General features: G+C 40.5%; 1 protein-coding gene across 1 annotated transcript in view; it reads left to right on the top strand.

The window, feature by feature from the left end:
• Nucleotides 1-12086, top strand: part of LOC106882935 (serine-rich adhesin for platelets) — a 22121-nt gene that overhangs the window by 6291 nt on the left and 3744 nt on the right. Inside the window, exons 4-6 of the mRNA XM_014933780.2 lie at nucleotides 83-167; nucleotides 1192-1399; nucleotides 5272-12084. Of these exons, the coding sequence (XP_014789266.2) occupies nucleotides 83-167; nucleotides 1192-1399; nucleotides 5272-12084 (7106 nt within the window). The remainder of the gene's footprint in view (nucleotides 1-82; nucleotides 168-1191; nucleotides 1400-5271; nucleotides 12085-12086) is intronic.

Here is a 12086-nt window from a genome sequence, read left to right as displayed (position 1 = left end):
ACAATAGGCCTGAGGTTAAAACTTGTAATTCTTCTTGTTTCTTGTCTTTGGTTAATCGACCATTCCTTAATTCTAAAACCAGATATGTGTACAGTGGCATACGCAAGAAGCTGGAGGTACAGCCACCCGTCTTACCAGAGTTGGAAATCTCTCCAAGAAAATTGAGGGTAATTAAATGAAAGAATTTCTTCTCTGTTTCTTGAAACCTGTCTGAGAATTTCTGTTAATCTGTTTCCAGTTAGATGGCATTTCATTTTACCATTCCTTGGTTGGTTTCTCTTAACATTTCAAACCTGTTACACTAAAATTAAATGTATGTGTGACTGTTGCTCATGCTACTGTCATCAAGCAGACTTTCCAGCCATGACCATCCTGTCTTTTTCTTTTTCAGGCACAGCGTGTCCAGGACTATATTATCCAATGTGTTCTCTGTTTGTAGGGTGGGATTTGAGGGAGATTTGGCAGTTATTTCTAGTAGATTGAGTGACCCTGTAAGGCAGAGCTTTCCAAACTTTTCACAATGGCAACACACTTTCTAAGAACAAAACACTTTGTGTGACAAATTGATTAAGTTTTGTTAGTAATTAAACATCACATCATCTCACAAATTGTACACTGAGTTGTTGGATCTCAAATATATTTCACAGCCAACTCATGTCAGCATGGAAAACATGTTAAATAATAATAATAATGACAATGATGACGACAACTAGTTTGTTATCGTTATTATTATTATTATTATTATTATTATTATTATTATTATTATTATTATTATTATTATTAATGATAATAATAATAATAATAATAATAATAATTTAAGGTGGCAAGCTGGCAGAATCGTTAGCACCCCCCACACTCAAATTGCTGCCCTTGTGGCAAAATTTGAAACCATTATCAATTTCATTCTTTTTTGTAAAAATCTATGTTTTGACTTAACACAACTAGAAAGTATCACTCACCCACCGAAGTGTTGGAAGACAGTTTGGAAACCTCTGATGCACCAAACCTATATATATTTACACACACACACATACACACACACATGCATGTATATGTAGAATGTGATGACACCCCAATCTTTTACTCCTAAAATATAGAACTTTTGTGCCAAGTACCCAGGGTTACTGTTTGTCTATGACACAGCATGCTTCCTAAATAACCTCCAGTTTCTCTTATCTCTTATTCTTTCAGGACGATGACAGCTATGGCCGAGATGAGCTGTTCAATGCTTCCTGCCAACTGGTCTGTGAGTGGGCGGAGAAGTTGTTGGAACGTGGTTTTACTGGTCTTCGTGATCTATCGGAGTTCCTCGTCAGCAATTCTTATGTGAACAGCAAATCTATGGCAGCATTTACAGTCAGTGCAGCTATGCAAGAGGCTGGGACTCTCAGTTCAAATGGTTGGTCATATTCAGATTTCACACTCTTCACCATCAACCAGTCTTACTGTTGTATTTTTAGTGAGACTTAGTGTTTTTGAATGGTTGCTTGCTTGCTTATGTCGTAGGAGGTCCAAGCCTTTGACTCTCATCATCCTTCTTACAAGAAGGAGACAATTTGGTGCAGCTGTTTGGACGTTAGCTATTTGGCATGGCTGATTGGACATTCAGCCTCTTTGGCAATAGTATGCTTTGGCATCAGAGACAAATACATGCACACACACACACACATGCACACACATGCACGTACTCATACATGCAGAAATATACACATACAAACAGTGAAGAGAGAGAGAAAAAAACGTTACAATTCATTAATTGAACAGGGTCAACCGAAACGCTTTGCCTTTCTTTACACACATAAAAGACAAATATGCAGACATATATAAACTGAGAGAGAGAGAGAGAGAGAGAGAGAGAGAGAGAGAGAGAGAGAGAGAGAGAGAGAGAGAAAGAGAGAAAGCAATATTGAATTATCTGATGCCAGGTAAGTCATTGTCGAATCAGAAACAATAAATAGGTGGAGCAAAAATGGCTGTGCCAAAACGTCTCCTACTCCACACTCTCTTATCCTGTATGTGACATACCTTGGTATTTTTCTGATTTTTATTTAGATACTGCTTTAATATATTGAACTAATCCAAACTATGCAGTTTAGACATTCAGAAGTAGAGAGAATTAACTCACAACATAGACAAGGCTTTTTATTAATAATTTAAATCTAATAATTGTGAGAACATGGAATTGCTACATCTGTAGAGTCGACTAGATGCAGCCAAGAGTCTGGCTGCTTGTTCAGGAGTATCCTATATTTGGTGAATATTTATTGTGTCTGTGGCCAAGGCACTTTGACTCTTTGCTCTCCCTATCCACCTAGTTGTAAATAGGTACCACGATAACGAAACCACTCAGCCCTACAAGCAGTGTTGTAGTCTGTAAAATTGAGAAGTGGTAGTTTGGTTAACTTGCAGTGTTTCGTTTAGGAGAAAGAGTTGGATTTTATTGGTCTCATCTACAAGTCGGTAGGTTTAGTCACTCAGGTATATTCAGCTGGTCATGAATATTCAACAAATCAACTTGGATCAGAAAGAAGAATAAAGATCTAATGACCAGATAATTGTAAATCCCTACTAGAATAAGGGAAATCCATGATTTTCAAGGGATTGTTTCACAAATATAGAAGAAACATGGATTTAAACAATCTCTTTAGATATCCCTTTAAACTGGCCACATCCAGCCCCAAATATATTCTACCTGTTTTATGTCTAAACTGACCAGATCCAGCCTCTCACACCTACCCAACAATGTCATTCTAGAAATAAGCAATCCCATTATTGAAATCTGAAAGCTACGAGAGATAATGCAGTATTAATTGAAAAGAATGGAATCGGTGACCATTATATTTGATAGAATAATCTGAATGCTGAAGGGTTAAGCAAATATATATTGATGCTGGTTGAGCGATTCAGTTGGCATTTTGTAATTCCGGATGTGATCTTCTGTAGCATGGTACTTCGGCTATTTTGGGCAAGTATCTTCTATCATAGCCTTGGGGTAGACCAATGCCTTGTGAGTGAAATTCATTATATAGAAACTAAAAACTGCATGGACGTCCATGGTGTGTGTGTGTGTGTGCGCAAAGGTGTTGGTCATATTTATATTAGTCAAAACCTGTTAAAATTCTGCAATTATTGATGCTCAAATGAGTTATCTCCCCTCATGCCCACTTTCCAACTTCTTATCTTACAAGAATGTTGAAATAAGTCCCAGACAAAGTGTTCTGAGGTTGATAGCATCCACTATAAAATCCTTAAAGGTGGTGTCCTAGGTATGGTCACAGTCCAGTGTCTGATCCAAATAGCAAAAAAATCAATTAAATGCAACAGTAAAGATTATCCATTCTCACTTCAATAGATTTTACTAACAATTTCTCAGTGATATATATTTATTGCCATGTCTTGTAAGTAGAGAACTTCAGCTGTGCTGCTAATATCTCAAAATATATTTCTTTTAAATATTATCTTAGCTTTTCCTCTGGTTTGAATTTTGCAATTATTATTATTATCAAATTGGCAGGTGAAATTTGTGTTAAAAGCATTGCCTTATGTGTCCTTGGCTGAGCTTAATACTGACAGAACATTTTGGTGCGTTATTTAAAAGTTTTCCTCTTGGCTTTAACCTCAGATAATTTTCTTGTTTCTCAATACTAATTTCTAACACATTATTAATATACAAGTTTAACATTCTCTTTTTTTTTTTGTCTAATATTGCAATATTTCTTACTAATGCTCATTAATATTCGTTTATAATGTAAGGCTGTAAGCTGGCAGAATGGTGAGCACACCAGACAAAATGCTAGATGGCGCTTCATAGGTCTTTATGTTCTAAGTTCAAATTGTGCTGAGGCTGGTTTTGCCTTTCATCCTTTTGAGGTCAATAAAGCAAGGGACCAGTTGAGCATTTGTGGTTGATTTAAACGATTTGGCCCCTCCTCAGAAACTGCTGGCCTTTTGTCAAAATTTAAGACCAATATTTATTTAAAATATCAGCAGTGGATTCACGTAACCAGTGTTGCAACAGACAAACAAATGCTTTGCAGCATGTAGTTTTAGGTTTTAAGTTCAAATACCACTGAGGTTGGTTTTGCTTTTTACTCTTCCAGGGTCTGTAAAATAAGTACTGGGGCATATGATGTCAAGACAAGGATATACACAGACACAATGGCTTTCATTTTCCATCTATCAAACCCATTCAAATGGCTTTGGTTGACCCTGGGCTATAGTGGAAGACACTTGCCCAAGGTGCCACACAGTGGGACTGAACCCAGAACTATGTGGTTGAGAAACAAATTTCTTGACCATGAGCCAAGCAGAGCCCATACTGGTTAGGAAAGTCTAAGAGAATATGGCTAAAAAACCCCTGCACCAAATTAGAGTCTGTTGGGTTAAAATAATTAGGGCAGGTTTAGTTGGGTGGGGCAAACCATTGGTGGGGTTAGGCATTTGTAAAGTATCATGGGCTGAGAGGAAGATCTAAACTACCAAAAGTCTGAGAGTCATTGGTTCATCTAGATGAGTCTGTGAGTTGGTAAAAACAGAAAACTGTCTGACTTAAATAATTTTCTTTCCTCTTTCTTGGGTCTACTCGAGTCAACATTGACTGCCATCCTTTCAAATTCTGGTGAAATTTGGTCAATTATTCTCTTAACAAAATTGTTGCTGTTTCGTAGTTTCTTTTATTATTTCAATTAATTAAAAAATAATTTGAAGAATTAACATTTATATTTTTGCATTGTCTATTATAAATGAACATCTGGTCTATAGCGTCTTTTAGATCTATTCATGACTATTAGGTATAGAATTAATATTATGACTGTCTGACCTTGCATTGCAAAAACCATTGTGAAGAGATTAAGCTTTTTTAAATATATTTTTCTTATATTTTTACTTTTATCTCCCCCTCTCTCTCTCTCTGTATCTCTCTCTCATACACACACACACTTAGGGGCCAAGTTGTTTTGTCTTTGAATTCCTGCACACACGCATGCACTTTATTTACTTGTGTATGAGTCACACTATTTTATACTTGATTGTAACTTAAAATATAAACACCCGGGGTGTGACTTATACAGGGGTCAAAACTAAAACTGTGAATGGAAAAAGATTCTGTACCAAGACTTAACATTAAATTAGGGGTGCAGCATGAGTACCCAGGGTACATTGAGTGAGATTAGAGTATAAGTAAGAAAGAACCCAAATATATTTTTAACATTCAGATAATTACTGAATAACTTATGTTGTTTTTTTTTCTTTTCTCTCTCTGTCTCTGTTTAGCTGCAATGTCATCTCTTTTCTCCAATACTTCTGGTGGAGACAAGCATCGAGAAACACAATTACAACTCCAACGTAAGCTGCAAGAACGAGAAATACTGAAAGAGCAGAAACGTCGTCTACATCAACAAAGGCAAGAGAATGAATTTGATAGCAAATCTCCGCAAAGGACACGAAACGAAACTCACACCCCGGGCCTTCCTAGCCCGAAGACCAAGTTTTTATCACCATCATCTTGTTTACGATTTCGATCATCAAGTAGTTTGGAGAACTTACTCATGCCGACTGCATTATCTGATAGTAAATCTCGCATCAAAGACCAACCTACGAGTTATGCAACGGCTGCTGCCGCAGCAGACAGGAGATGGCATCAACCAAATTGCCAAGATGTGGCTTCAAACATTGCTGCACATTCTCTTTCCCAGCCATTAAAACTGTTATCTGCTCGATCTCTTTTCCAAGAGAAAACTCCAGATAAATCATCCAGTATTTGTGATCAATCTGATGAAAGATCTACGTCTCAGCTCTCCAAAAAGGAGGGCGGCCACGATTCAGCAGACACAAAACCCAAAATAGACCAACTGGAAAACTTTCTTTCTGTGAAAAAGCCATCTGTGATCCCAGCTCAAAGTTGGGTTGATGAGAAAGGATGTAGCAAGCCCAAAAGTAATGCTGGGTCGAGTTTATCAGCCATATTGTCAACACCTAATGAAGAAAGTGAAGACAACTTGCAGAAAAGCCAGTCATCCGTTGATGAGAACAATGGCGCTGGGGCCGATGCTGGGGATAATCAGACAGATAACAGTGTGAATAGCAATAGTGGTACCTTTTCCCTAAATGTGATTCTTGATAAAACTTCACGAGTTGGGAGTGGAGTACCCCTTGTTTCGCAGCCTGGTTATGCAAAAAGTGCATTTGTTCCTTTTTCACAGATGCATTTGCAGAATGTGGCAGACACAAAGACAACACAATCAACTGATTACGCAGTTCCATCGTCATCACAGAAGGCAGCTGAGCATAACTCGGAGCCAAGTATTTTAGCACAAATGTTAGAATCGAATGAAAACTCATCATCACCTTCTTCTCCTAATTGTGGACAGAGTGGCAACTATGTGCAGGTTCCATCTAGTAAAGCAAGTGGGGAGTCTGAAAGTGTGCCTGTAAGTTCTGTAGAATTAATCAGTCAAACATCTCCATCGGTTTCCAAACGATCTCGATCCCGCTTTGCACCAATACGTCCAAAGGCCATGCAACCTAAAACAGTATTGTCGTTACTACAGGAACCAAGTACAAGTACCTCTGACTTTCCACATTACGATTGTCGGCCGATATCTGCAATTTTGAAAGAAAAACGTGCTCGAGAACAAGTTGAAGCCCTGAGCCAAAGTAACAGCGTGACATCACTCCCTGCATCACTTGCATCATCCACTTCTACCGCATCCCCGTTCAATTCTGTTGCAACTGTAACAGAAGTCGTTACTATTCCTGTCAACCATGTTAGCAAGTCAAATGAACTTCTCATAATTTTGGGGTCCCCAGCTTCTGGAGCCATGGGTCATTCCGGTAATGTGTTTCTATCGTCTGCTCAGAACACTCCAGCCATTGTTTCAGGAACTAATTTGGATCAGCAATCTGCTGTAACGGCAGCAACCATTCTCCAAACCATTCCATCAATCACAAGCAATATCGTTCCCAAACCTGATGCCGTCTCCTCCCTCAGCAACAACCCAGGATGTATTTCTGCTAATAACGAACAACTTAGTCTCAAAACTATACAATTGAGTGCTACCAACCTTTCAATTCCTACTCAGCAGCTGTTCACCTCCATCAATACTCAGCCTGCAGTTGCTACGGAAGAACCACCAAACAACACCATTCAAACTGCTCCAGCCATTGGACTTTCTTTGGCCGGTGGTCTAACTGGTCTGTCTGATGTACAAGAATGTCCAATAGAGAACCAGAATCAGTTTATGATCTCTAAAAACATCCAGTTAGAAGGAACTTTGCTTTCAGGTTTCAACTTTAGTTTGGCAGATGCTTCCCAGCCACAAGTTGGTTCACTTGCAAACATGTTGGCCACAGATGCCACCATTCCTCAGGTAGCAGTAAAAATGGAACCAGGTAAATTAGATTGCACATCTGCTCAAATCCCATTATCTACCATTGCTTCAGTTGGCAAAACTGCTATGGTTGAATCTTCTGTTGATATTGCTAATTCAAACGAGCCCAATGGTGCAAACAATGTGAACCAACCTCAGTCGATTGCTAAAATATTTCTAAGTGATTTCACTCAATCAATAAATTCCTCTGAATCTTACCCTAGTGATAGCGCCGTCATTGTTTGTAAAAGGGAACAAATTGCTGCTGCATCTCAGACCAAACAAGAAACTCCCCAACAACAACAACCACCACCACCTCAACAACAACAACAACCGCCATCTCTTTTGAGACCTTTACTCAACTCTGACCTGAACTCAAACGAACTTTCGCAAACTAAAATCTTAAACGAACTGCTGAGTTCTGAAGATTCTCCGGAAACTAAATCAAACCCTGACAGTCCTTTGGAGGAAGTGAAATTAGAACCCATCCATGAAACTCTTTTAGACAGCTGCTTGAATTTAAAAAGTTCTCCATCGAGTTCTGAATCTAATCTAGAAGAAATGTCACTTCAGTCCGAAGTGGCAGCGGCGTCGACTGTGTTACCTGGTTCCATCAACGAAGAAGACATGGTTAATTCTCAGACTGGAGCAGCATCTGGAGAGTCTTTAATTTTTTCAAGACCTCCGTCGTGTGGTCGAACTTTGTCAGGCGACACATTCTTTTCAGTATCTCAGGGTAACATCACAACTCCGGTAACAACTGGTTTACTTCATCTTGGTACATTAACAAGCAATGGGACGATTGCTTTTGTCAGTACTGAACCTGTAGCTGTTAGTATGCCTGCTCAGCAACAACTCTCTGTTCCACCTCCTCCTCCTCCTCCTCCCCTCAGTGACAAGAACACATGTTTGCAAACGGATACAGTTGTAACTTACAGCAACCAGTTAGTCTCCAGCCATATGTCTTCTACTTCATCACAGACTATCTTAACTGAAAACAAACCGATCGACTCGACCATCACCTTCCCTGTTGTCCAATCTAACCAGGTGGGTGCAGATAATTCTGATTCACTGATCATAGATTTCAACCCTCCTTCTAACGAACACTTGCTCAAAGCTCACTCAGACAAACCCTCGAATAACCGCAAACGAAAAGCCAGCGATAAACCCGTTTGCAACAATTCCAAAAAGAAAACCCAGGTAAACAAACTTGCTGCTGATTTGGCAGAAAAAATTGAAGCAAATGTTTCTTTGATCTCTGCTGGTCAAGACTGGTCGGACATATTAAGTAATTCTTCAGATACATTGGACAATTCTGTGAGCAGCAGTGCCATTGTAGAATCTGTTCAAAGCCCTGACATATCGAGTGTAGAAAAGGATGCTTTGCTGGACAGTACTCCGCAAATGGTAAGCCTTGGATTGTCCAGCCCTGGATCGAGTCAATGGCTCTCTACCAGCAAGATGAGTTCCCATGCCCAGACCATGTCCACTGGGATTAGTGGTAAGACCGCAAATCTTTCTATAAAGCTGCTCCAGAGACAGTCGTCACAGCCAGCTGATAAGCATATCACTGATACTTTGAATATTAACCCGTGTCTGGCCAAAGATGCTGTATCTACTATTAGTCACCATCTGGATGCTGTTAGCAGTGATACTAACAATCAGTTATCTGCACAAGGTGTTTCTTTTGCAGAGTTATCTCCCCACCAGGTGGCTTCAGAACTTGCTGCTTTCAAGCGTTCTGCACCCGATTCTCTCCCTTCCTTCTTACAATCTGTCGAGCCAAATCCGACCTCAAATAGTCTCGGAGATAAAACAGCCAACAAAAGCAGTGCCAAGAGAAAAATGTCTTCAGATTCTAGTTTGCTTCAAAAACATCTCACTGACATATCCCTTCGGCAGCAGACACTGCAAGAACATCAACAACGTATCAAACAAGTGAAGTCAAACTTTTTGTCCGACATCTTACAGGCTTCTAGTAGCGAAGGGAAAAAGGATTTTATTGAAGATGAGCTGCCATCTGATGTTGCTGACTTCATTACCGAATCGATGACTTGTAACAGCCAAAACAACTCTGTATTTCCAACGGGTGGCGCTAACGAACAACCGTTTCCTGATCTTAAGCATGATGTGGAAGATTTATTGAACCAAACCAACACGTCCATTCCTTCTGAAGGGCCTGGGTCTGTAACTGTTACAACAGCTCTTAGTACTAATGAGTTTGTCTCTGAAGTTAACTTCAAAGGTGCTACAACATCCATTTCACTGTTAAGTGAAGGCAACCACAAAATTAATAACAGCAGTGATGCCTCTAATAACTCAACAATTAACCGTCCAATCGGGGATCTTCTCATTAAAAAAAAAAACACATTTGTGATTCCTGATGCACAAGCTGTAGTTCGGAAAGGGACCGAAGTAAAGCAAACTCGGTTCCCTGCAGTTGCACTCCTTCACCACAATCAACAACAACAACAACAGCAGCAGCAGCAGTTACTGCAGCAACCACAACATGTTTCTTCTGTGCAACCTACACCTTTATGTGACATAGCAGCTCTCCAAGTGTCTTCTTCTCAGGCACCAGAATTTGTGGCTCCTAATGTTACTATAACGCAAAGGTGGCACACTATGAACTATGACAAAGCTGGTTCTCACACCCCAGTGTCAGATAGTGGCTACAGCAGTGCAAGCCCTATACACAGTACTCCACCTGCTGTCTCGAATTCTTCATCAACTACAACTGACCCTTTGCTGAACAATATCATTACTGGTTTTGAATCTCGGTCATCGAGTTGTGAACCACCAACTCAAAGCCCTGTCACAGATCAACTTCTTCAACATTATACACCACTCATTCTTTCTCAGGGCTCAAACGGAAGCTCGGTGACCAGTCCGACAAATCTCCCACCCTCACCAAAAACCTTTACTCCCATCCATGGAAGCTCATTAGGTTCTAATACTTATGATCCACCTCCCATTCGTCCTACGGCCACCGTAGCCAGTAAGATTCTATCTCACCAATTACATTCTGTGACTGGCTCTTCAACTTCCAAAGTTCAAGCCCCAGGGAGTAGTTCTCAGCACCCAAATAAATTAAATAAAGAAAACAATAAAGAACTACTGAACCTGTTGAAAGCCAAGAATCCCCCTTCCTACGAAAATGCCATTCGAATGCTAAATCAGAAAGCAGCACAAGGAATCGGCCCCTCTTATCAAACCCAAAGTCATAGCAGCTTATCCGGAACCAACGCTAGCCATGCAGAACAACAGCAGACAGCAGCAATAACTACAACAACATCGACAGCAACAACAACAACTACAGTAACACCAACATCAATAGTAGCTGCGACAATGCCAAAAGCAAGAACGAAAACTCGCTCCAAATCCGTATCAAACAGTAACTCTGGCAAAAGCAGAACGAGCAGAAGACGTTCAACAAAAGATAGCAACCCAAGTAACAATGTGGAGTCATCGAAAAAGGCAAGTGCACCTCATTTAGTGAGATGCTTGTCTGATAACAGTGGTACCATGTCCAGCACAATTGACACAGAAAGTGAGGAGACCTTGAATGCAAAAGCATCAGAAACAGAGTTGAAATCTTCAGGATCTGAGAATCACAATGCTGGAAATAAAGAACCTTTGGTAATGAAAAAGAGATTAGCCGTGTCAGCAGCATATCCTTTCTCTTATAAACTCTCTTTATTGAAAGATCGCAGTGCGGTTGTCATTCCAGTAGCTGCTGGGGACCATCCGACCGTCTCAGTGGAACATCCGGCCACCACCACTCAGGCCGACTTCACTAAAATGCCGTCGGTTAAGACAGCAAAAAGCAAAAATGAAGAAAGATTAAATATCGGTCGGTCGAGCAAGTCTGGCCAAATTATCAAAAACTCTAAGCCAACCTCTCGCAGCCAGTCTGTACCATTGCAGAACGTAGATGCTGGCAAACCGAAACAAGGTGGAACCCACAAAAAGAAATCAACTCACATTTCAGATTTGCCCAATGTTAATTATATGGGAAACGCTCCAAATGTAGATTTGAGTCGGGTATTTTGGGAGAAAGTTCAGCCGACACAGAAGCCTAAAGCTCACAGAAAATGTGTATCAACCAATAGTGAAAGTGGTAGCAGTAATAGTGAGAGCAGTAGTAGTGGTGGTGGTGGTGGTGGTGGTGGTGCTGGTGGTAGTGGTGGTAGCAGCACTGGGAAAGGAAGCAGTATCAGTGGTATGAATGAGAGCAATAAAGACAGTAGCAACTTGTTGATGAACGTCAGCACATCTAATAGCTTCATAAGTAAAGGTAGTCAGATCCTAGAGACTGGTTCAACAGAAATTAACGCTGAAGACTTCCGAGCTAATCTCGATGTATTGTTGAACATGCACTGCTTCCGGAGAGACTATGAGCAAGGCGGCTCCCTATCGTTGGTCAGTGCAGACAGCCCTGTCACAGACCAACAGCCCCTGATCATATCATCTCAGGTTGCCCTTCAACTTGCTGGTTCAGTATCTACTGTTATTACTACCACAACTACTACTACTACTACTACTACTACTACTACAGCTGCTGCTGCTGCTTCTGCTGCTACGACGACTAGTCCTACCACTTCTAGTAACAACAACAACGGCAGCAGCAACGGTGGCAGCACCGCTATCACTCATAGTACAGTTTCTACGACCAATTCTCCCAGCACCACCACCACCACCACCGCCACCACCAACAGT

Source organism: Octopus bimaculoides, chromosome 18 (genome assembly GCF_001194135.2).
Source record: "Octopus bimaculoides isolate UCB-OBI-ISO-001 chromosome 18, ASM119413v2, whole genome shotgun sequence".
In the NCBI taxonomy this organism is placed as follows: Eukaryota; Metazoa; Mollusca; class Cephalopoda; order Octopoda; family Octopodidae; genus Octopus; species Octopus bimaculoides.
Note: the sequence above shows the minus strand (reverse complement) of the source record. Positions and strands in the feature narration are given on the sequence as shown.